General features: G+C 44.4%; 1 protein-coding gene across 1 annotated transcript in view; it reads left to right on the top strand.

Moving 5' to 3' along the window:
- Positions 1-22,537, top strand: part of ETFA (electron transfer flavoprotein subunit alpha) — a 31,046-nt gene extending 8,509 nt beyond the window's left edge. Inside the window, exons 6-12 of the mRNA XM_063142533.1 lie at positions 1,062-1,172; positions 2,321-2,422; positions 3,206-3,274; positions 3,738-3,820; positions 16,424-16,489; positions 19,566-19,646; positions 22,443-22,537. Of these exons, the coding sequence (XP_062998603.1) occupies positions 1,062-1,172; positions 2,321-2,422; positions 3,206-3,274; positions 3,738-3,820; positions 16,424-16,489; positions 19,566-19,646; positions 22,443-22,478 (548 nt within the window). The 3' untranslated portion in view covers positions 22,479-22,537. The remainder of the gene's footprint in view (positions 1-1,061; positions 1,173-2,320; positions 2,423-3,205; positions 3,275-3,737; positions 3,821-16,423; positions 16,490-19,565; positions 19,647-22,442) is intronic.
- Positions 22,538-25,696: the final 3,159 nt, after the last annotated feature.

Raw genomic sequence — 25,696 nt, 5'->3', positions numbered from 1 at the left:
ATTAACATTTAAAGCCCTAAATGGTTTGGGGCCAGGTTATTTGAAGGAACGCCTCCTCCCATATGTACCTACCGGGACCTTAAGATCATCTACAGGGGCCCTTCTCCGTGAGCCCCTGCCAAAGGAAGTGAGGCAGGTGGCTACTAGGAGGAGGGCTTTCTCCGCTGTGGCACCCCGGTTGTGGAATGAGCTCCCCAGAGAGGTCCGCCTGGTGCCTACACTGTACTGCTTTCGTCGCCAGCTGAAGACCTTTTTATTCACACAGTATTTTAACACTTAATTTTAACTTAAATTTAAATTATACTGTTTTAACTCTGTATTTTAACCTTATATCAATTTTGCTGCGTGGTTTTATCCTGGTTATGCTTTTTATACTGTATTTTGTATTTGTGCTTTTAACCTGTTGGTTGTTTTAACATGGTTTTAATTTTTGTGAACCGCCCAGAGAGCTTCGGCTATTGGGCGGTATAAAAATGTAATAAATAAATAAATAAATAAATAAGGCCCTTAATGTATTTATTTTATTTATTAATTATATTTCTATAATGCCCAATAGCCGAAGTTCTCTGGGCGGTTCACAAAGATATCTATAGTTGGTCTAAAATCTTAAGCATATTTACCTTGAAATAAAGGAATTTCTAAGAAAATAGTTTTAAGATTGGGGTGTCAGTGTTTAAGTGGCAGGCTTCTCGAAGAACAAACTGGTATCTGAAATATTTACGAACCTACTGCCTCATAAAGTGCACAAATGATTTCTGAAATATGTCTTTGTGAATTATGTGAAAATTTGAATATGTCTAAATATTCAAATGCATGAGAGAAAATAATACTGCAGCTGGAGAAGACTGCTGTCCTTCTGCCTGCAGTTTGAAGATTTATTCAGTAACACCAAGGAAATATGAAACTGTTTTGTGAGCTTTTTTGGGGGGAGCCTTTAAGAGTTTACTATCTGCCTTCTTCTTCTTCTTTTTTTTTTTTTTTGGCAATAATCATACCACATTCTGCTAATTGTTTATTGGGGTTTGAGATTGTGTTTTCACAGAACTTGTGGTCTTCTGTAGGAAATGCCCTGTGCACTGTGAAGTGTGATGAGAAAATAAAGGTGTTTTCTGTACGAGGTACTTCCTTTGAAGCTGCACCAGTAAGTGGTGGTAGTGCTAGTTTAGAAAAAGGTGAGAGCTCTCATCAGTTTAACAACATTATTGTCAAAGTTCAAAATTACCTAATTGGATTGGGAATAGTCTGCATTTCTTTTATCCCCTCTCCTTCCCTTATAATTTCCCACTCTGCTAGAATTCTCTAAACACTCCGCTTGGGAATGCTTCTTTCCTATGTTTACAGTAATCTAGGGTGGGGTTACATATAAGCCTACAGTATCTAAAATAGTAAAACTGTTTGAATGGTTGAACCAGTTCAGAAACTGGTCTGGCCCCTGGTAGGATGCATATCATGCTTGGGAATAAACCCAGTAGAATTGTTTGGAGGTTTTTTCGGAGTAAACATCTTTCAGTTCAGCATGTTAATTTATTTGCATTATAAGCCCTAATATAAAGTTATGGGAGGGAAAAATGTATATAGTCTGTATGTTGTGTTGCTTTAAATAATAGCATTCCAACATCATACAGTAATTTTGACCATTGCAGTGACGGGGGTGGGTGGGGGCGCTTGCAGGCATTTTAATGTAAAGGATGAAGGGGAAACATGTTGCAGCAGCCCCAGGCTGAATCGCCACCGCTGCTCCTCCACTTCCTCCACCCTCTGAATTGTACACCCCCTTTGTATATGATGAATGAATATATATTAGCACCCAGAAGTGCACCCATGTTCGTATGCTGCATTACGGTGTATGCTTTTGTGGACTAGAGTTGACTTCCTCAGACGAAGTGGATTCTGGTCCACAAAAGCTTATGCCACGATAAGTTGGTTAATGTTTAATGGCACAATCCTGTGCCTGTTTATACAGGAAAAAAGTCCTAAAACTCCCAGCATTCCCCAGGAAGTTGTAGGACTTTTTTCAGTCAAAAGTTGCAGAGGATTTTACATTGAGGTGCTACAAGTCACCTTGCTATATTTGCATGTTGCATTGATATTATTGCTGATTATGAACTGTTTCTTTATTCATTGTGCTTTTTAAAAAGTCTTAGGTTTATTCCATGTTTGCCAGCTTCTTGGTTAACACAAAAATACTGACTTAATAGTTTTAAGATTTGTTTAGCATACAGGTTTTGGGCTTTGGGGTGATGGTTGTGGGGACTACTTTGTACCTTGCAGAAACTTGTTCGTCTCTTGTTTTATGTTTTTTGTTTTTTGATACAAACAGTATCGGCTCCTTCTCCAGCTGGTCAATCTGAATGGATTGAGCAAAAGCTAACAAAAAGTGATCGACCAGAACTGACTAGTGCAAAGGTTGTTATATCAGGTGGTAAGTAGTGGTTAATTAACTAGAATTGTAGTGAATTAATGGTAAAAAATCCAGTAAAGCAGAAAATGTTAAAAAGAAAAAGTTGAATCTCCAGTGTACCGGAAAGATTCTGGCTCATGATCTGTAGGGAGAGAGACAAGAAAATGGGGAAGTATCCAGTTCATCAGAACAGTGGTGTGTGTGTGTATGTGTGTGTGTGTGTGTGTGTGTGTGTGTGTGTGAGTGAGAGAGAGAGAGAGAGAAATACTTGTAAATACCAGCATTTTATTATTATTATTATTTTATTACATTTATATACCGCCCTATAGCCGAAGCTCTCTGGGTGGTTTATAAAAGTGGTATGCAGTTCTATAAAGTTGTATCTAATTTATTATCTGTACATCAGCAAGAAAATAGAACAGCAAACAGAGCACCTCTCCTCTTTCTTACTTGAAAAATCATAACTCTCAAGCCAGCAGGGGGAGTGTATGTTGCTAAGGTCTAATTCCCCTGTTTTTACAATGATTACGCTACTGACAGAGAAGGAGTAAATAAGGGAGTAATCCTCTATTGCACTGAAGAAACAATGACATTAATCAAAAGGAATCTAAAATAAATGACATTCAAGATTCATAGAAGTGATACAGCCTGTGCAGAGGAATGTCAGATGTTCCTTGACTGGGCTGCTTGTGCGTGCCTGACAGGGCGCATGCAGAAATTCATTGAGGGTGGGGACGGAGCATAGTTATGTCAAACGTTGCCATTTCAAGGAACTTGAAGAGATTTTATTATCTTATTTTTGAGGTCGAGGTTTGAAGAGTGGAGACAACTTCAAGTTGCTGTATGATCTTGCAGATCAGTTGCATGCTGCAGGTAAAAACCACATTTGCTATTCTCAGAATATTTATGATAGAACAGGTCTTGGTTTTATACCAGTTGGGGTTGCTACCTCTCCTGGGGGGCTAGGGACGTAGCGTATGGCTTATCTTTGAATGGTGTGCAATTTGACTAAAAGCAACCATACATATGAGAGAGAGTGCTTGCAGTTGGTGGCATGAATAAATTGGCTTGGATCCGAACTCCTGTGAGCCAGGGGTCTGCTGCTCACGGAATAGGGCTTGCCACCCCTTCCCGGTGCAGCCTCTTGTCTGCCCCCACTCGCAACCTACGAGTGGAGCACCCTGTGGAACAGTATGAGAGGCGGAATAGGGGTGGTTCAGCTGGAAGAGGGAATTGACAAGGGTCAGGGACCCGGCTTGTGTGAATGGAAAGGTACGTGGGATGAAGCACTGAGTGTTCTCTGTTATTCATAGGATAACCTTTTCCTTGCTTGTAGTTGGCGCGTCTCGAGCAGCTGTTGATGCAGGCTTTGTACCCAACGACATGCAGGTTGGACAGACTGGCAAAATTGTAGCACCGGTAGGTATTCAAGTGACTTTTCCAGGAGAGAGTGATTAAAAAGTTCCCTAGGATTTAAAGAAGCATCACTGTATTTTCCTAATGTCGCTGCAGGCGATTGTCTTCCAGCTGCATGTGGCCTGCTAGCATCCCGCTCCCCCTTTGTTTTTCAGTCTGTGTTGGCTTTGTGATGTCTAGAACTCTCCCCCTTTCTATTCCTGGTGTCGTCTTGCCTTGTGAGAGGTACAGGGCTTCCCTTCTGCTGCATGGTGTCAATGCACCGGACTAAGTGGAGCCTGTCATAACTGACTATCATCACCCGCAGAGTGTCTGATGTCACGGTGCTGTGTGAAATGGGTGTGGCTTCCTAAAGTGGAGTTGGCCTGATCTAAATACTGGTTGACAGAAGCTTTGCCTCTTGGGACAAAGAGAGAGAAGCGAATGCAATTGAACCTGCTACCATCTCCTATCTTAGTGCGTGCAACATCTGAAGCAGAAAGAAAGAAAAAGAACTAAATTCTACGCCTAGCCTCCGCATCTTCGTATAGCCAAACAAAGGGCGTCTGTAATGCCAAAATCTTCAGTGCTTTACTTTATTTTCCCCTGGGATGTCATGCAAAAGTGTTCACTTAAGAGTAGGCCTTTTGGGCTGCCAGTGATTTTTTATTACAGTGTTTAGACAGTGATGTGCCTTATTTGTTTTGAATGATACAGACGCTCTGAGGGCTGGGATTCTATTCCTGGTCATATGGGACATGTAACAATTATGACTTCTTACTGTTAGAACAGCATCATATGCATATGCATACCAGAGGCTGCTATTCTTCAGCTCTAAAGACAATATCACCAACCTGTTGCATCTTGGGCTGGAGGTATCTTTATGGCATGCTCAGATCTCAATAATTTGATAGGTTTCAAGTTTGTTTAAGGAAGCTAGAGATGCAAATAGGTGCTGCGACATTCTACTTTAGGGAAAGGTTTATTGAGAGCAAAGATACTAATACCTAGTGATGTAGGAGAATATTGCTTTAGGTTTTGAGGACCTTGATGCAGAGTTTCAAAATATATCAAAGCTTGTTGGAACAGGGGAAAAGTATTAAAGTGGGGAGCTCTGGCACCCTTCCAGGAGAACTGGTTATTACAATAAACATGTCATTTACATTTCTTAAACTCTTGGGGGGCTTTAATTATATGGCTGCCTGTTCCTCTTTGGGGCATTTGAGGATAGGCTGTGGAATTCCAAGTATTGAATTTTTAAAATTCCCAGGTTTAGAATTTTAATTTTGGGAGGAGGGCACCCACGATATATAAAAGACGTCTGTGCAGCTCTCATGTTGGGTACACCGGGCTTTTGAGGTGTTACATTATACATCTTGTGTGTAACTATGCTTGATCATATTTGTGCATTGTCATGATACAATTTAACAATACATGTGCTTGATTACTTCCCATTGGAAGTGAAAAAAAACCCCACACCCCTACTTTAAACATCTTAGTCAATTTGGCTCCACATATTACCTTCTTTGGCTGAGAGTTTTCTTTCTCTGATGTGGTGTGATCTGAAGATTTGTTAGTCTTTTAGGCTAACTAATGTATACTAAAAGGATTTTGATTTTGAAGTTCTGAGTCCAAACATATAGCAAGAATCTGTATTGTATTTGACGGAATTTCAATTTTGGCAGGTATTCTGTATAGTCATTAAATCAGGCTACTGCAGTAAATCTCATTTTCCCAGAGGATTTGGAATTGAGCTCTGATTAGCATTTAGGCCTGTATCTCTAGTTAGATTTGCGAAAGGAGGAGGAAAAGATGTAAGGAGCAAGCAGAGTCTGTGCCTCTGTTTCTGATATCAGGGGAGGGTATTTTTTATGAATGCTTTTATTACTCTATAAATAGACTTCTGAATTGGTCCAGTAGGGAATTGGGCTGATCTTGAGTAGGGTTTATATTTGAGGCAGGGTGAAAGGGGGTTTGATTGATGATACTGATACTCTGCTAATGGGTAGGAAGTGAGAGAATGAGTGGCATGGAAGATAGCGACATATTCCTCACTGTTTGCCTTTAATTTTGTTCATTTCGAAGAAGCACCTTCCTCTGTTCACTGCAGGCTAGTTCATCACAGAACGCACAGCACCACAACCTGCTGAGTGCCTTCAAATGCAGTAGAAGCTTTCTTGAGATGCACTCAGCGAATGCTGTGCACAAATGGCCAGTTTGTTCAGTTGTGTTAAAAGTGTGCTCAGACTTGAAGCTTAGTCTTTTGGGAACATTCTTAGAAGTAGAATACAGTCAAGGGTGGGGGTGGGGGGACACTTGTTCTTCATTCACTAGAGTATTAAAAAAATAATCCTTAGTTCAACAGGGATGTTTGAAACGTTTCATTATAAATACAGGACTTAAAGGCTGAATCTGTGGGTGGCTGTACAAGCAAATTTGTGGTCACCACCATGTAACATCTCAACCTGTAGCTTTGTGTTGGCCCTGCCAGCAGACCTGAGTCGGTACAGCAGTATGGATCGGTGCATTCCTAGCTGTAGGCGCTATCAACAGTTTATTTCCTCTTACTTGACATAGAAATTGGTGGAGACAGGACAGAAATGGCCTCACCCTTATACGTGTTCTCCTGAAGTTGCATCAGTGTGTTCCCACACGCCCGAAGTACCACTTCCTCTTAACAGTGAACTTGGGTGGTGCGCGCTGACAGAAATGGAGGCAAAATCCACCCCTCCCCTGGGAAACATCAACATGCTTAGAGGAAGCCCAAGGTTCTCAGAAGGACATTATAAATATAAAAATCTTAGGGGGTTCAGGCCCAATGAATACTGAACCTATTCAGTCGCCACAGAATGTAGAGCATTAGCTGGAAAAGGACAATGAGGGAGGGGCAGCAAATGAAATAGCCTGCTTGTGGGGGCGGGGGGGGGCAGGACTGGCTGGAGCTCTGGGGAAGACCCGTCCTTTCAGAGGCAAGAACACCTTGTAATATTTAGCTTCAGGTCATCCCGCATGCTAGCTTGGAATGGGAGCCAATGGAGGGGCACCACAGCTGGATGTTTCTGCCCCCCCCCCCGTGTCGGTCAGGATGCCACGGTAACTTTGCCAAGGGTTTCAAGCTTTCTGTCAGTGCTTTGAGGCATGCCTTTAATCTTGGGTCTGGTGCGCATACTTGCCTGCTTGAAAGCATGTCTCCACAGGGTGGCACGGGCATCCTCCCGCCCCCCTACAGGTACCGTGTCATGTGGGCGTTCTGAACCTCATGTCCTTTTGAGGCTACGTACATCGCTGTATGTGTAGTGGGGGAAGGGTGCGCATGGCCACTTCTTTGCTGCCTGGAGAGATCTTCCTGCCAGGTAAGTATGTGACAGGGTAGAGTGGATTTTACTTTCGAAATATGTAAGGTTGTAGCTGTTCTTTCTCTCTTGTTTCAAATGCTGTCCTCGTCCTCTGTCCATGCTTGAGACCCTCGGAGTTAGCATTTAAGCGTTTGCTTCAAGTTTTATATCAGTAGCAGGTATTGCAGAGAGCTCTCCGGCACATTGTGGCGTATGCTGCCGCACGGAAGTCCCTGTACATCCCCCCCACACATGGTAAACGGCTGAAATTCTCGCGCCTCCCAGTCGGCTGCTTTTAAAGTAATGCAGCGCCACCCCCGTGACCTCTGGGTGTCTTACCAACGGGCTGGTTGGTGTGCTGACAGTATAAATCGGGGGTGCAGAACCTGTGTCAGCCCGAGGGCCAATTTCAATTTTGGGGAGGCTCTCAGAAGCCACATTCCAGTGGTGGGCGGGGCCAAAGGCAAAAGAGGGCGGGGCCAAAAATACCAGCATATTCAGTGTAAAGCACTTAACTGCCAGTAAATAAACGTTAGGATGAGGCGGCATTTGAACATTTTATAATAGGGGAGAAAACTGCCCCAAAGCAGGGAAACCACTAAGCTATTGAGAGTTAGAGAAAACGGGAGGGGGGGGGCAGAACAAAAGAGAAAGAAACGTGGCCTTCTGGGATTGGCCCTCCAGATTTGTCCCCACAGGCCTGAGTTTCTGCCCCCTGGTATAAATGGCCAAGTCAGTGCTATTAACTAACTGAAGACTTTGGGGAGGAAATGGCCAAATTCCTCTGAACACTCGACAGCATTGAAAAGGTGCTTTTGAGCCACAAACTTCAAAGCGCTGTTTGTATGCAGTCGGGACTGAATTTTCCGACTCTTTCTCTGACTTGCGAAAAAGCCGAAGACTGGCCGCCCCTTTCATCCTGCATTATCCAGGGTGGCTTTTAAGTCCAAGAGAACGGCGTTCTCAAATTGATGCTCTGCTCCTCTGGGGTTGGTGCAGAAACATTAAATTGTACTAAAATATTCATATGAGAGTGCATTTAGCTGAAAGCAATTGATGTGCTTCTCCCAGGAGAGCAAAAAGAAAGGCTGTATGGCCCTGCACTCAAGCAGACACCCTAAGCACGCTTCTTAAGAGTGATCACGTGCCCTGGCTGATCAAAGCCCCACAAAAGTTCTTAAAGCGAAAAGGATTAGAAAGGGATGAAAATGTTTGACCTGGCGGACTCTTTAGTAACGTGAACTACTTCAGTGCTTTGGATTTGAACAGTTCCTTCCAGTGCAATAAGAGCACACTAAATGTCTGTATTTGGGGGTTGGGCAGGGAATGGCTTAATTGCTTTTAATTACATGCTTGATATCAAGCTATCTCCTATGGCTAACAGTGAAGAGAGAGAGCTGTGTCTGATGGGAAATTCTTTGTGAACCTTATTAGGTTTATACAGCTTATGGTCATTGGTTCATCCCTGTTTGCAGATTCGGGGCAGGTCATAGGCAAGGGGAGGAATGGAGCAGGGAGAGAGCGACCCAAACTTGTTTGCTTGACATAGTATCCAGCCAACCCGTCCTATGGCATTGGGAGAGGGCTGGAGAGGGAGGGAGGGGAGGGGGTCTTCTCTAGCCCTTCTGAGACCTCCTCCTTAACCCACTGACTTGTTCTGCATTCTTCCTTGAGTCTGAGGTCTCTTTCCCTCTGAATCATAGAATCATAGAATAGCAGAGTTGGAAGGGGCCTACAAGGCCATCTAGTCCAACCCCCTGCTCAATGCAGGAATCCACCCTAAAGCATCCCTGACAGAGGGTTGTCCAGCTGCCTCTTGAAGGCCTCTAGTGTGGGAGAGCCCACAACCTCCCTTGGTAACTAATTCCACCGTCGCACTGCTCTAACAGTCAGGAATTTTTTCCTGATGTCCAGCCGGAATCTGGCTTCCTTTAACTTGAGCCCGTTATTCCGTGTCCTGCACTCTGGGAGGATCGAGAAGAGATCCTGGCCCTCCTCTGTGTGACAACCTTTTAAGTATTTGAAGAGTCCTATCATGTCTCCCCTCAATCTTCTCTTCTCCGGGCTAAACATGACCAGTTCTTTCAGTCTCTCTTCATTGTTTCTAGACCTCTGATCATCCTGGTTGCCCTCTTCTGAACACGCTCCAGCTTGTCTGCGTCCTTCTTGAATTGTGGAGCCCAGAACTGGACGCAATACTCTAGATGAGGCCTAACCAGGGCCGAATAGAGAGGAACCAGTACCTCATGTGATTTGGAAGCTATACTTCTATTAATGCAGCCCAAAATAGCATTGGCCTTTCTTGCAGCCATATCGCACTGTTGGCTCATATTCAGCTTGCGATCTACAACAATTCCAAGATCTTTCTCGTTTGTAGTATTGCTGAGCCAAGTGTCCCCCATCTTGTAACTGTGCATTTGGTTTCTATTCCCTAAATGTAGAACTTGGCATTTATCCCTATTAAATTTCATTCTGTTGTTTTCAGCCCAGCACTCCAGCCTATCAAGATCACTTTGAAGTTTGTTTCTGTCTTCCAGGGTATTAGCTATCCCACCCAATTTGGTGTCATCTGCAAATTTGATCAGCGTTCCCTGCACCTCCTCGTCCAAATCATTAATAAAAATGTTGAAGAGCACTGGGCCCAGGACTGAGCCCTGCGGCACCCCACTCGTTGCCTCTCCCCAGTTTGAGAAGGTTCCATTGATAAGTACTCTTTGAGTCCGATTCTGTAGCCAACTGTGGATCCACCTAATAGTTGTTCCATCTAGCCCACTTTTAGCTAGTTTGTTAATCAGAATGTCATGTGGTACTTTGTCAAAAGCTTTGCTGAAGTCAAGATATATGACGTCCACAGCATTCCCACAGTCCACAAGGGAGGTTATCCTATCAAAAAATGAGATCAAATTAGTCTGACAGGATTTGTTCCTGACAAATCCATGTTGGCTTCTAGTAATCACTGCATTGATTTCAAGGTGTTTACAGATTGACTTCTTTATAATCTGCTCCAGAATTTTCCCAGGGATGGATGTCAGACTGACTGGTGTGTAGTTCCCAGGTTCCTCCTTTTTGCCCTTTTTGAAGATAGGGACAACGTTAGCCCTCCTCCAGTCGTCCGGCACCTCACCCATCTTCCATGATTTTGCAAAGATAATAGACAAAGGTTCTGAGAGTTCTTCTGCTAGCTCCTTCATTACTCTAGGATGCAGTTCATCGGGCCCTGGAGATTTAAACTCATTCAAGGAAATTAGGTGTTCTTTGACCATTTGTTTATCAATCTCAAACTGCAATCCTGCCCCCTCAACTTCTGCTTCACTTTTTCCAGGGGGGTCATAGACCCGCTTTTGGGAGAAGACTGAGGCAAAGTAGGAATTGAGCACTTCAGCCTTTTCTTTGTCGTCTGTTATCAATTTGCCATCCTCGTTAAGCAGTTGAACCACCATTTCTTTCCTCTGTCTTTTACTACTCACGTATCTGAAGAAAGCCTTTTTATTGCTTTTAGCATCCCTCGCTAATCTCAGCTCATTCACAGCTTTAGCCTTCCTGACGCCATTTCGGCACTTCTGCGCCACTTGTCTGTACTCTTCTTTTGTAGCCTGGCCTTCCTTCCACTTCCTATATGTATCCCTTTTTGTTTTCAGGTCATCTCTAAGCTTTGGTTTCCTCTGTTGTCTTCTATATTTTCTCCTTGTTGGAATTGTTTGTAACTGTGCCTTTAAAATTTCATTTTTTAGATACTCCCACCCATCCTGCACTCCTTTTCTTTTTAGGCTCCCTTGCCACGGGACCTTACTTATTATAGTTCTGAGTTTATTAAAATCAGCTTTCCTAAAATCCAGAGTACGTGTATGGCTACGCTCAACTTTTGTCTCCTTCATAATCAAGAATTCAAGTATGACGTGGTCACTTTCCCCCAGAGTTCCCGTAACTGCCACTTTATCCACTAAGTCATCCCTATTGGTCAATAACAAGTCAAGGATTGCCGATCCTCTAGTTCCTTCCACCACTTTCTGTAGGAGAAAGTTATCACCCATACATGTCAGGAATTTCTTGGAAGGGCCGCTTTTGGCAGTAATGGTCTCCCAACAGATATCAGGGTAATTGAAGTCCCCCATCACTACTACATCACACTTCCTTGAAACACTGGCAATTTGTTTCTCAAAAGTTTCGTCCTCGTCTTCTCCTTGATTGGGTGGTCGGTAGTAGACTCCGATTATCATATTCTTTTTATTCCTAGCCCCATTTATTTTAATCCAGACGCTCTCGACGGGGCTCTCAATCTCATCCGCCTGTATTTCTGTGCAGGGATAGGTATTTTTAACATATAGTGCAACTCCACCTCCGTTTCTATTTCTTCTGTTCTTTTTGAACAAGTTATATCCTTCAATTGCTATATTCCAGTCATGGGAGTCATCCCACCAAGTTTCAGTTATTCCTATCAAGTCGTATTTGCCTTCATGTAATAAGAGTTCAAGTTCATTCTGTTTGTTTCCCATGCTCTGGGCATTAGTATATAGACATTGAAGACCATGTGTTTTATAGTCTGGCTTTGTTCCTACCTTGTTGCAGACACTATTTTGGGACACTGTTGGAGCTGTTCTCTGTACTGTGGTGCATTGGCCTTCATCCATTGTTGCCTCAAAATTTACGTCTCCCACCCCCGTAAGATTCAGTTTAAAGCCCTCCTGATGAAGTTCTTCATGCTGTGGCCGAACTCATTCTTTCCAGCCCTTGTGAGGTGCAACCCATCCCTTGCCAGCAGTCCATGTTCCAAGTAGCGTAGCCCGTGGTCCCAGAATCCAAAACTCTCACGACGGCACCACCTTCGAAGCCAGTCGTTCATCCGGAGTATTTTTCTTTCCCTTTCTAATCCTCTTCCAAGAACCGGGAGGATGGATGAGAAAACTACCTGGGCCCCAAAGTTCTTCAGTTTCCTTCCCAGAACTTCAAAGTCTGAAATGATTTCTTCGTAGCTCTGCTTGGCGACATCATTTGTAACCACATGGATGAGAAGAAAGGGGTATGTGTCCGTGGGCTTTATGAGCTTCGGTAACCCTTCAGTCACATCTCTGATCTGTGCTCCAGGGAGACAGCACACCTGGCGAGTCCATGGGTCTTCACGACATACTTGGGTTTCAATCCCACGCAGCAGGGAGTCTCCCACAACGACTACTCTTCTCTTCTTCTTGGTTGACCTACCTTCTGTCTCTTGGTCACTGTTGCATGGTGTCTCCTGTACTTCTTCCTCTGTAAACTGTCCTTCAGTCTCATTCTCCAGAAGCTGAAAGCAGTTGCTTAACTCCAATGGCTCCACTGGTGCAGAACGCCCTCTAATTCCTCCTCTCCTAACTGTCACTCTTTTCCAGGGAGTTTCCTCTTCATTGGCTTTCCTCCCCTCAGCATACTCTACTTCTGCTTCAGCTGGCTGTTGTTCTTCAATCTCATGTGCTTCTTGTTGCTGTTGCAGTTCCACCGTTCGGTCTAAGAACTCCTCGACTTCTCTTATTCCTTGGAGGGTGGACACTCACCGCTCAAGTCCTCTCACTTTTTCTTCCAAAAGTGCCACCAGCTTGCACTTGTTGCAGGTATACGCCATGTTGAGCTCAGGCAGAAACACGAACATTGCACACCCTTTGCAGGTCACCACCTCTAGGGACTCCTTTCCATCCATATTGTCGATTTCTGCTTTGGTTTTTTTCCTTTTTGATTATAGTAGAATTGCCTTTGCTTTGTTGTGTCCTCTCTGAAGGTACACAACTATATGAGTATGTCTTAAGGGAAAGTAATCTTTTGGGGGTTTTTTTTGCTTTTGTTTGGTGGTGGTTTTGTGGGGGTTTTTTCTCTTTATGTTTTTCTTTTTTTCTCCCACCTCTTTTTTTATTTTTTTTATTTTTTTAGAGGCCTCCCCTTTGGCCTCCCCTGGCGAACTCCCCCTGTCAAACTCCTGTTTGCTCTTCCTGTTCGCTCGCTCCCTGGGAATCTGGCTTACTTTGATAGCTCCTACTTGAGCTGGGCCAGCTGCTCTTCCCTGCTTCTGCTCAGCTCCAAGTCAGGAACCAGAATGAGGTCACTGAAAGGCCAACAACAATCAACAGCAATCAACAGCAATCAGGCACTGATTGCTGAGTCCAACTGACAATCAGGCCACTCCCCCTTCAGCTCCTGCAGCAACTATCCACACCGACCCTCTTCACTCAGCACTCAGGAGCACATGGCAAGCACACGGCCTCTTTGAATTGGTAGCCTCCTGGGTTTCCTTGAGGCTTCTCTTCTTCCCCTTTCCTTGGTCTCCTCTTCCCCTACACTCCCCCTGTCAAACTCCTGTTCGCTCGCTCCCTGGGAATCTGGCTTACTTTTATAGCTCCTACTTGAGCTGGGCCAGCTGCTCTTCCCTGCTTCTGCTCAGCTCCAAGTCAGGAACCAGGACCTCTTCCCTGTCCTCTGCCTGATCCTGTTATGAAGTTGTAAGCGCAACCCCTTAAGTTCCTGCAGCAGCTAAATATTCTGAGCTGCACACACCAGCTCATGGAAAAAGTGGAGAGAGATGGGCCTGCATTGCAGACACGGCACGTTTTTATTGTCCCAATACGGTTTGAAGTACACTTTTTCTTCGGGGGCAGTGTAAATAAGACTAATGAATGCTTGGTTGGCTTTATTTGTAGTGTCCCAAGGAATAGGTGTACTTTGAAACACATTGGGCCATTAAAAAAAATGTGCGGGTGTGTGCACCCTTGAGATTCCGTAGCTTCCCCATTATTGATGCCTGTGTTTCTTCTACTCCTCCAGCTCAGGCAGAGCCAGTATAGACAAGTGGGACCTGCAACCAAATATAGCGGCATATCGTCACCTCCTAACAGGATGTTCCTGCTCAGGTCGCCAGTCAGCCGGACTTGCCTTCTGTCAGGATATACGATAAAACTGCCAAAGGCTGCAGCCGGCCCCATTCATGGTCCCCAAGCATCTTTCCATTTTCTTTTCCAGCTGATGCTCAACGTTCCATGGCTTTTCATGAACATCAAGCATGTTCAGTCCTCACTGGGTAGTGTTTCGTGAGGTCTCGCCCCCCTTTTTTTTGTTGGCGTATTGTACTTGTGCAAAAGTTGGGGTTTTCCCAGTCATGCTGATACCCTTCTCTTTGTGCCTAGGTGTCCCCATTTTGGCTCCATTTCTCTTGGTGCTCACCACCTGAGTTCACTAGAGGGCGTTATGTTTGGTATTTGCAATCGCATATCTGTGGTGTCCACTTGTAGAGGAAAAAATGAAATATAGTCTCTGAAGGCAGACCGCTAGAAAGGGATTTCTAATCTGAGAAATTTTAGTGTGAGTGTTCAGTTCCTTCACACATGACATTAAGAGTTGGGCTTGGCAGTGGGAAAATGCAAGCAGAGTGAAACAATAGATGGGAAGTTTTAGTGTTACAGAATCTGAAAATAAATCTAGGCAGTGAGAAACAGTCAGTATTTTATTTTTAAAAATCTGTTTCTTTGAGTAGCCAATCGTGTAAAAGTATTCTGACTTTCCATTGCTTTCCATTTGACAATGCCTTAATGTATATTACAGTTCAACTCCTGTGGGAACAGTTGTAGGAGTTGAATCTCAACCCACTACAAATGAGTGGCCATTAGCCCTGATAGCGAAGCAGGGAATGTCCCAGTCCTGGGACCCCTGTAGTTCCCGGAGGGTGAGGACAAACAGGTGGTGCCTTGCCTTGTTTGTGAGCTGTCTGGCTCCCACTATTCGCTAAGTGCCCACTTGGTTCTTAACTTTTGTGAAAAGCCACTTATTGCTTGGATCTAAATTTTGAATCCACTTTGCGGTGGGTGGGGGTGGAATAGTTGCAATGCTAGGTGCAGAGACACCCTTGGCATCCCACGTTAGTCACTGGAAGAGCCTAGTGCTTTGGAAAATCATATTAGGGCTGCAATCCTAGGCATACTTACTAAGGAGGTGAAACAACAGAGTCTTGTGGTTCCTTAAATTCTAACACATTTATTATGGTATAAGCTTTTGTGGTCAAGCCTCGTGTGGCGCAGAGCGGTAAAGCAGCAGTTACTGCAGCTGAAACTCTCCCCACGGCCTGAGTTCGATCCTAGCAGAAGCTGGTTCTCAGGCAGCCGGCTCGGGTCGACTCAGCCTTCCATCCTCCCGAGTTCGGTAAAATGAGTACCCAGTTAGCTGGGGGAAAGGTAATAATGGCCGGGGAAGGTAACGGCAAACCACCCCGTTATAAGGCCTGCCAAGAAAACGTCAGCGAAAGCTGGCGTGCCTCCAAGAGTCAGTAATGACTCAGTGCTTGCACGAGAGGTTCCTTTCCTTTCCTTTTGTGGTCAATGTTATGAAAACTTACTCCATAATAAATTAGTTAGTGTTTTTTTAATTGTATTTTATTATATTAGGTAAAACAATACAAATAAACAACAGTTCCCTCTACCCCCACCCCCACCCCAATGAGAGTACCACTGAAAAATATGGATAGCAAGGACAAAACAAAGTTTCCAGTAGCAACGGGAAAAAATAGGGTCTTCCACCAGTGAAATAAAAGTAGTGTTCCAAATTAGTTAGTTTTTAAAGTACCACAAGTATCTTTCTTTCTTTCTTTTTTTGCAGCAACAGACTAAAACAGCTACCCCTCTGGAGATTGTTATTAGGCAGTAAACTCAGTTGAAATCAGTGGAACTTATTTTCAGGTAAACACGGAGAGGATTGCACTAAAAGCCTGCAAATAATATATTTTTTAAAGAGGTAGAGTTGCATCATGAATCTTACACAGTCAACTGCAACTGAAGGATACCTGGAGCAGTATGTTCAGTGAAACATCTGTTCCTGTGTGATACCTACGTACATTTTTATGCATACTAATATGGCCCTGTTTGGTCGTAACAGTGGCATCTGCCAGCAAACCGTGGGTTATTTAACCCAGGAATTGCGGGGATGCATGCCATGGATTAAGTTGGGGTTGTTTAAATCACAAACAACCCTTAGTGCCCTTGTTCAGACATCACAGAAACAACCGTTGAATGTGGCATTCGAGGGTTGTTAATGGAAAAAAGAAATGGCTTGGGTGAAAGTTGGGTCCCTGCAATTTGTGAGTTAAATAACATGGCCTCAGTCTGCTACTTTTAGTGGTGCTCCCACAGTTACTGACAACTTTTGAATGATGACGACTGCATGAGCCACGTGTGTTCTCTTCCTACATTAGCAAGGCTGGCTCGCTTGCAGGAGGTGTCTGCAGAAGAATCCCCTCCTCCAGCCTATGATGGAATGTTTCTTCAACTTTTATTATTTTCTGTTTCAGGAACTGTACATTGCTGTTGGAATATCTGGAGCAATTCAGCATCTAGCTGGAATGAAGGATAGCAAGGTATGGTTCAGGGGATTAGACAAATTTATTGGAGATTAGGGCTATCAGCAGCTATTAGTCATGATGGCTGCGTATTACCCTCCAGTATCAGAGGCCTCATAGGGACGTAAGGAGAGCCCTGAGGCTGGATTAGACCAAGGTCCGTCTCTAGCCCTGTTCACACAGTGGCCAGCCTGCTGCTGACCGGAGAGCCCACAAGCAGGACACAAGTGCAACAGCACCCTCCTGCCCATGTGCCCCAGCAACAGGTGTACATAGACAAGCAGGAGGGTGCTTTGCCCTCGTGTCCCTCCATGTGGGCTTCCATGGGCATCCAGGTAGCCATTGTGGGAACCAAATGCTGGACTAGTTATAGGCCTTTGGTCTGATCCAGTACAGCTCTTACGTTACGTTCTTGAGTGTGCAGCTGGGAGAAATTGATTCATCATGATGAAAGTAGTAACAAACATCTTGTTGGTGGTATAAACATGCAAAGATCATAGATTAATTTTGTTCTAGAAAGTAAATCAGCTGTCAAAAGCTCATATGGGTCAATAATAACACAATAGTGCATTAATAGTGTGCATATTCTGAAATACATCGATTGCAGAGTCTGAAACCATTTGTTAGAAATAGACTGAATTTATAGCTTAAACAAAACAGTCTGTGTTTCAATTCCATACAGTAGAGACACATTCATATATTTCAGAATCTGACACATGAATTCATGCATAACAATGCGCAATTTGAATTATGGACTTACTATTCCATAAAGTAAAAGACGCCTTTGAATGTTCCAGCATTTATTCATTCAAATGGAAACCTATTATAAAATGATAAAACTTTAAAAGGCTTAACTCGTTAGTAGCTGAAATGCACAAATGTTCAGTCCCCTCTTCAAGATTCTATGGCACCCATAGATGGGTTTGTATTTGTTTTCAAAATGAGACATTTTCCTGCCTTTTCAAGTGGTAATTTAATGTGTATTTTTTTTTTGCTGTTGAAGTGTTAAAAATATAAAGCAGTTTTGTGTTTGTCCTCATAGAATTGTAGAATAGTTGAGTTTGAAGGGGCCTCTAAGGCCATCAAGCCCAACCCCCTGCTCAGTGCAGGAATCCACCATAAAGCATCCCTGACATGTGGCTGGCTGGCTGGACGTCCCACTTTTCGTTTCCATCTTCTGCATCGTACTTTGTTTTCTCTTTGATATATGAAGAGTAGAATTATTTCCTGTAGTCATTAATAAATGCTCGTAAGGATTTCTGAGCCACTCAGTCATAGTCACGTCTTGCGTAGTGGAACACTGTACTTCATTTTAGGATTTGCTTTCAGCAGCTGAATTGCAAATTGAGGGGAGATGTAAATGTTGCATCCCCCTTGTGGAGGCTGCTGAAAAAACTTTGCCCATAGTGGTGCAGGACACAGGAGTCATTGCACTGAAACACTTCTGGCCTGTGCAATGGCCCCAATGCATGCAGCTGATGCTCTGGGTAGGATGCCTTTGAAATGGTACGTCTGCTGCGTGGAGTCTCACCAAATGGAAGGGCAGCAGCTCAGTGGCAGAGAAACTGCTTTGCATGCAGAAAGCCCCAGCTTCAGTCCCCAGCGTCTCCAGGTAAGACGGAGGAAACTCCTACCTGAAATGCTGGAGAGCCATGGCTGCCAGTCAGTGTTGACAGAACTGGAGTAGATGGACCAGTGTTCTGACTCAGTTTAAGGCGGCTTCCTATCTTCCTATGGAAATGTTTTTCAGTAGCCGTTGCGTCAAGGCTGTGACACTTTACTCTCTAATCCTATGCACACTTAGTAAGTGGGGAGTAAGCCCCCCACCCCAGAGAACCTATGTCTGAATAAACATGCCTAGGGTTTCAGTGAAAACTGGCATTTGTGTAAAATCCACGACTTTCGTGAGATGAGAAAAAGGATGGATTGCAGAAATTTGCATTGTACATGTTTGTGAGAATTTCAGGAAGCAAATGGCTGAGGGGCAAAGGTTCGAGCTCCTACTTCTGTGTTTATCAACACTAGATGGATGCTGCATTTGCTTGAAAAGATTAGATTTATATAAAATGTTTTTTTAAAAGCCCCTCTGTAACCATGGCAACAGTCTCTTGAGTGGATTTCCACCCTGTGCTGTGAATTATCTGGCATTGTGAACTTGAACACTTTGAGGATGTTTCTGAAAGTAGTCCATGAGGCTTTTCTGCAAGTAAAATGTATAATTTATTTGTACTTATGATAAGGTAGAAAACCGGTTTTTCTACAGAATGGAATGTCTCTGCTCTCCCCCTCTTTTGTAGAGTTAAAAACTCATTTTCCTTCTTAAAAATAAAATTACATTCACTTAAATGATTGTTACATTGCTGATAATCAACATGTAAATATAATTGTGGCTCTTAGCGTCACACGAACTGCTGCAAGGCTTGCCTTGTGCCGGATTTGCCTGTAAGCTGCTCCGAGTTCGTTTTAGAGCGGAGAAGGGGAACCATTTTTCAGCCCGGGGGCCAAGTTTCATTTTGGAGCCGCGCTCTGGGGCTGCATTCCAGGGCGGGTGGGGCTGGAGGTGTAACAACTGGGGGCCAAGGCAAAATGCAACAGAAAAACCAGCCTATCGGAGCTTCATAGCTGAAAGCTTTTCCTGCCAGGAGAGGAATTTCAGCCCTTTGGAATGGGGGGAAAAGCTGCCCAAATGATCAGTGGTTGGTGGAAAGGGCCCACGGTCTTCTGGGCAACCCCAGATTGCTCGGCTGGGACGGCAGGAGCCTGGTCTCTTGCCTTAGGAATTGCTTGCGATAAAGGGTGTGAGGCTGGATCTTAAATGTAATAGTGGGCTAGCAGTAACCTCCCGCGTACCCAACGTCTCGTTTGGCATGGGCATTGCCAAAGGCTTCTGGGGCGTGTGGGGTGGGGGAATAGAGGGGTGTGGTTGCTCAGGCTGGGATCAGTTCTTCCACTGAGTGAACAGGGGAAGAGCACGCCTTTTAGGAGCAAGCAGGCCTGCCTCGGCCGCTAGCAAAAGAACTGCACTTCTGTGGATATAGAAAAGCCCTGAGTAATTTGTCTTCTATGATTAATCCCTCTCTGTTCTCTCTTTCAGACCATAGTAGCTATCAACAAGGATCCAGAAGCACCAATATTCCAAGTTGCAGACTATGGTTTGGTAGCAGACTTGTTTAAGGTGTGAGCCTCACCACTGGGGGAACAAACCTGATCACAGTCCTAAAGTTTGGGGGTTTAGGTTGCTAATGGTCCCAGACTTAGTGGTCCCTGTCAGCCAGCAGCCTGATTCTTTTCTCTTTGAAAAAGGAGATGTAGAGCACCTAAGATCAGTGCTTCGGTTAGTGAGCGGTATAGAAATGAAATGAAATACAGTCGGGCTACTGCATGCAGGATTCCATGTTACTGAACAGGACTGTTCACATGTCCATCACACCATGGATCAGCTGCTCAGGGGCTGCACATCATTAGGCCGAGGTATCTGCAGGAAGCAGTGCAGCCCGAGCTCGGTGCAGTAGGCCTTCTGAGCTGATCATTGCCCCGCAGCCCTTCCCAGCCCTAAAGATGAGCCAGCAATCCCCATAGACTATGAGTTCACCACCCCTGCACCATATGAATGGATTGCTTCCCGCGGAAGAATCAGAACTGGGCCAAAATGACTAGACCCTAATTTGAATTTAAGAATGTAAGCCCAAATCATCACCAGCATGTGCAAATAAAGGCTGAGACTGACTTTGGACCCATGCAAGGCAGTTCTGTGTGGCAGGCACCGGGGTGCCCCGGCCTCCCCCAACCTGGTGCTGTTCGGATGTGCTGGGCTACAGTTCCCTTTGGGCCCCAGGTTGGAGAAAGCTGGCTTCGGTTATCTCACAGAAGTGTCTGCCTTTCAAGGTACATCTGCTGTAACTTCATGCCTAGTTGTTGTTTTTAAGTACAAAAGTTGCTCTTTGGGAAAGGATGTTGCTGAAGTCACGGCAGGCCAGTCCGACTGGGCAGGCTTACCACTCACTTCAGCTTTTCACCAGCCTCTGTCTAGGTAGTGGGGTGTCCCTCATAAATTGATGGGCATTTACTATATTGTTGTTATTATTAAATGCCCCATATGGCCTTCCTAGATCCGTGGATTCCCCCCCCCCCATAGAATTGAGGAATGGTAGCAGTCCGTATGGAGTTTTCGGTTTCTCTGGGAGAGGGGGCTGGCTAGTGGCGAGGCTGTAACATCACCGAGCTAACCTTAAATCCATATCCGTAGGCTTCCCCTGGAACAAACATGCAACAAGAGTACTCCCACATTTGGTGTAAGCGGTTTCATACTTCCTCATGCCAGAAGCAAAGAGCAGGCAGCCGCTGACACTGAAGGTGGGATCACTCTTGTAGCAAGTTTGTCAGGCCAATAGGTACGAGTCTCTCCCACTACAAAATGCCCCAGAACTTGGTGCTGAAAACCTCCTTTCATGCTATATCAAAGTTCTATGTTTGAACATACTTATTGGTGCTGCTGAAGATGTTTGCCTTTCACCGTCTGTGTCTCTCTGCTGCCTTCTCCTCCTTTAATTCACCTTTTGGGTTCTGTTAGCATGTAAGCTGGGCGCCTGGCATCTCCATGGAGGGGAGACGGCAGAAACCCTGCCAGCACTTAATGCCATTCCTGAACTAATGCCTGCTGGCTTGGCAGTAAACATGGGCCTTTTAATAAGCTGCAGACAAAGTGACATTCGGAAGAAACAACATGTAGACAATTTCCTTAATAAATTTTGTACGACCACATTATTTCCACCTAATGGAAATGTAGATCTCTTAAATAATTGAGAGGCTGTATTCATAACTCGTGAGTTCAGCTGGGACCTCTCTGAGCTACATCTACAGCCCCTGGAAAGACAAGGTAACTGATATTTTACGCAAGAGGCTTCAGGTGTAGGCAGTAGTAGGCTGATCGGCCACCTGTTTTCACGCATAGCTGCTCTGCTGAGGACTACTAAGAATCACCGTGTGCAGCATTGGTCGGAGTTCACTTAAGTGGTAGAACCACTGCCAGAGCCAGGCTTTGGCACCACTTCCTCTAAAATGACTGTTTGGTTAAACGACGTCTTCCAGCTGTCTTCATTTCATGGCTTTGCCCATCCCATGTAGCAATTACTTTTTATGGTAGAGCAGACACATTCAGTTAGTGTGTTGCCTAGTCAGAGAAATCCAATCAGAACGCTGTCTTCCACATAAAATGGTGTAACAGCATAGAACAGTAACAGTTTTGAACTCTGAAACGAACGTGTGGGTCTGCCACCATTTGTTGGCTGACTTAACTAGAAGGCTTCTTCCGCTTGTCCTTCTAGTTGCCACCAGCCTGTCAAATCATATGTTTCTGCCGCCACCTAGGTTTCCAAGTGTTGACTCCTAGCACTGCTGCAGCATATTGCTGGTTTTAGAGGACTACGCAGCCCGCTTTGAAAACCAGTTTTCCCAGAGTACCTGGGTTAAGCGCATTTGGCCAGGCTAACAGAGAGGGACTATAGCAGAGCATGGGGTTTGCCTGCAGAGGGCCCTGGAGTCCGCTCTTGGCACCCCCGATTGAAAACATCTCCGGCACTAGGTGACGTGAAGACCCCTGGCTCAAGACGCGGCAGAGCTACTGCCACTCAGTCTGAGTTGACAGAAGGCAGCTGCTGCCTCTGTTCCTGGCTTGCAGAGGCTCAAAGATCCAAGCTAACTTCTGATGGGGGCGGAGGCGGGGGCGGGGGGGAATCAAAGGTGGGGTTTTGCTGCTGGTTGGTTTGCTCACCCAAGTATTCACCACTGCTCAAGGGTCCCAGAATAAAAGTAACATTGTTCAGAAATCAGGATCCGTGTACCTTCTGCACACAGTGCTATTTAAAGCACTGGAGTTCTAAGCGTTGGTGCTTACATTGCATGTTAAACACTGACAAGACGCGCCAGTTTCTCATGGCAGATTTAAATGTAGCTGGTTTTATGTTGCTTTCAGGTTGTTCCTGAGTTGACAGCGGCATTGAAAAAGTGAAAACGTCCAGGTGTTTTGGGCAGAAATTGGTGTGACTTCAGCTTTGAGATAAATGAATTTTTTAAAAAACAAAATCTAAATTATATTTTATCAAACTAAAAATATAACATCCAGGTAAATTTGCCATAAATGTATGTTCTAGATCACTTCTGGTAATATCCAGTTTTTTGCCTTTTGGGTTCCCATTTCATTTCAAGCTATTTCCTGAATGATTTTTCTAATTATGTAATAAATATGCACCTTACACAATTTTGTATTATGTTTAATGTGGTGACAAATTCACTTGCCCTGAGATTTTATCTACACCTATCTGGCCTTAGAATATCTATTTTGGGAATGTGTTTTGGCGTATACATGGACTACTTTGGCATTAGAAATAATGGTGTATTTGTGCCTGACTTTGTTTTCTCCTACCAAAAAACACCATGGGATTCAGAAGCTTGTGGCCACAGTGGGACCAAGATATTTGGCTTCCTGAGGCTGAGCAGCAAACACGCCCCACCCTCGACCCAAGTCAGGTTAGAATATCTTACAAGCACCTTCACCACCCTGGCAGTAAAAAAATAATAATTGTACAAGTAATGATTTTGCTTTGTGATACCCCAAAATCAGCAGCCTGACGCAGCCATTTGACTCCGCCTAACGACAGCACTTGCTCTGCTTATCGCTTTCACTTTCAGAATGGGTTTATCCCCAAAGATTTTTTTGCCAGTTAATGTTTGGACATGAAATAAGAGTTGAGACCATTTAAGGTGGAGATGGTGTGCTAAACCTGAACTTCAGATTTCTAATAATGTTTGTGTTGGGGGTAACGATAATTCCTTACAGCGCTTTGCTCGCATGGCCTGTCACTGTAGATACCCATTTGGGCCTCCCTGCTTCAGTTGCACAGTTTTCAGGGTGTCTACATTTTTGCTATCGTTCTAAGCAATTCTAAGCTTAATAGCTTCTTGTAAGGTGTAGTGGCTAATCTAGAGATCTTGTTCAGATATGCAACCCTTGTTCCCTTGCTGGAACAGAAGCTTTTAATACTTGGAAAAAATCTAATACGTACTCGTTAAGATTTTTTTCCTACTGATAGATCTCCAGAGGCTCCTTTTAAAACACACACACACTCTACTAGAGCCAGTAGCTTTCTCAATAGTGCCTCTAGCAATACAGCAAGCACTTTAGCAAGAGGCTGTGGCTAACAGGTCCGTAGAGGTCTGTTGTGGGTCCTTGGGAAAAAGTCTTAAATGTCGATCCCTGTCACCTTGATTTTCTTTCCCACTAAGCCCAGCTGTCTCTGAATGGTCACTAGGTTTTAATTTACCTTGTGCTCATATCTCCTGCTCTATTATGATTTGTGTCTTTAGTACAGTTGGGCAAAGCTAATGTCTTATCCTGGGACTTGTGAATTCCACCTGTTAGTAGACCTAATCTGATTGTGACGTGATTAGACCCACCCTACCCCATAGCAAGGGGTAGGGTGGGTGTTAGCTGCTGTAACCAGAACAGAAACCTCAGAGACAGCCTGTCTGTGGTGGTTAGGCTCAGGAAGATAAAGAAACCACAAAGTTGGAAAAGACAAGAGTCAAAAAGGAGACGGGCAGAACAGTCATGTCTGCAGAAAGGGAATCCATGAAGGGTTCGCAGTGAATGGTGTGTATCCTGCAAAGTGGTATCTGGATGTAACAAATTATTCAAACCACTGGGACCTGAATAGGAAAGGTCCTTTGTAGGCTTACTGGGGGTATTTAGTTACAGAAAGTGTAGGTGAACTAAAGGAATTGTTGGTGTTGTGCCAAAAGGTACCACTGTGTGGAAAGCTATATCATGCTCCTGTGTTCACAGCCAGCTAAAATTTATCATTCTCAGCTAATGCCTAACAGAGCAGCAAGGAATCAAAGAAAAATATTCTCCACGTCAAGTTCTTATCTTGTGGTTATTTGGTTGAGCAGAAGATTAGTGGTAGTGTACATCTTGAAAGTGAAGCAGAGCAAAATGTACCACTGAAGATACAGAAACTCCCCCTGAGACTATTCCGTGAGACGTCCCTCCAAGTATGCACATGAAGCTGCCTTTTTAGTGTTATCTGGCTCAGAACAGTCTTACTGGAAGCAACTCTCAGCCAGGGGTCTTAACTCTAGGATCTCTTTATCGCAGTGGCTGAACACACACGCCTTGTATGTACGCATGCTCCTTATTGCCAGAGTCCTAAGATAAATGCCTTTTCAAGAGTCTGAAATGCCTCAAGAAAGGAGAAAGAATGCTACTATTTGGGTTCTTTTCGCAGCACATATTTTCACGGCAGAGGACAGCTGCCTTCTCCTGAGGGAAAATCAGCTGCTCTCAGAGTGAGCAAGTGCCTGGTACTGGTGAGGATGTTAACTTCTGAAATCATAACTTTAACATAATGTGTTCGAAGTTCAACTGGACAAGAACTCTCAAGCCCAAGTAAACTGCCTAAAATTGATTTTTACAAGGCCGTCCTTCTCTGTTTTGTCTTTTAAGAGGCAGGGAAACATACAAATGAAACTTGTGTTTCCACTAGAGACCATTATCAAATCATTTTGCACAGCAGTGACACACATTTGACTTGTAAATCATATTACATTTTCTCAGCGCGTGAGATTAAGAACTTGACCCCTATCTGCAGTTTGTTTATGAGTAAGCTATAGACTGGGTATGGCTAATGAGCGATGGTGTCCGCAAGTGACAGGTTGCATATGCAACCCCAACTCAGAGGTGGTTGTGCCCTGCGAAACCAGTGACTGTGGGTTATTGGGAGGGTTAAACAAGGCTCACCAGGTTCACAAGACAACCCCTGAGCAGGGTTTGCATATGCAAAATGGTGGCCACCCCCACCCACCCCCATGTCTTGTGGACAGCCCCACTGGACGAGATCCTCTAGGCAGGCCTTGATGCATCATTCCCCGTAGAGAATGAACACAGGGTAAAATAAGGTCAAGTTAGTCCTATCTCTGCTCCAAGAAGAGAAGTATCCAGTTCTTTGAAATTTACCAACAAAGGCTGATGCACACCTGAGTAGCAGAGTACAAGTTGCTGAAGACTGAAAACATTTACTGCATGCACGATCCCCTGCAGCGATACGTGAGGGGAAATTCAGCCTCTGAAGAGAAGGAGGCAAGCTCAGGAGTAAACATTTTTCCTGTTTTTGTTCAAGTTGAACAAAAGCAGTAGTTTTTCCTTACTCTGGTCAGTAAAACTCACCTGGG

The sequence above is a fragment of the Elgaria multicarinata genome, chromosome 16 (assembly GCF_023053635.1).
Source record: "Elgaria multicarinata webbii isolate HBS135686 ecotype San Diego chromosome 16, rElgMul1.1.pri, whole genome shotgun sequence".
Taxonomy (NCBI): Eukaryota; Metazoa; Chordata; class Lepidosauria; order Squamata; family Anguidae; genus Elgaria; species Elgaria multicarinata.
This window is presented reverse-complemented; position numbering and strand designations above follow the sequence as displayed.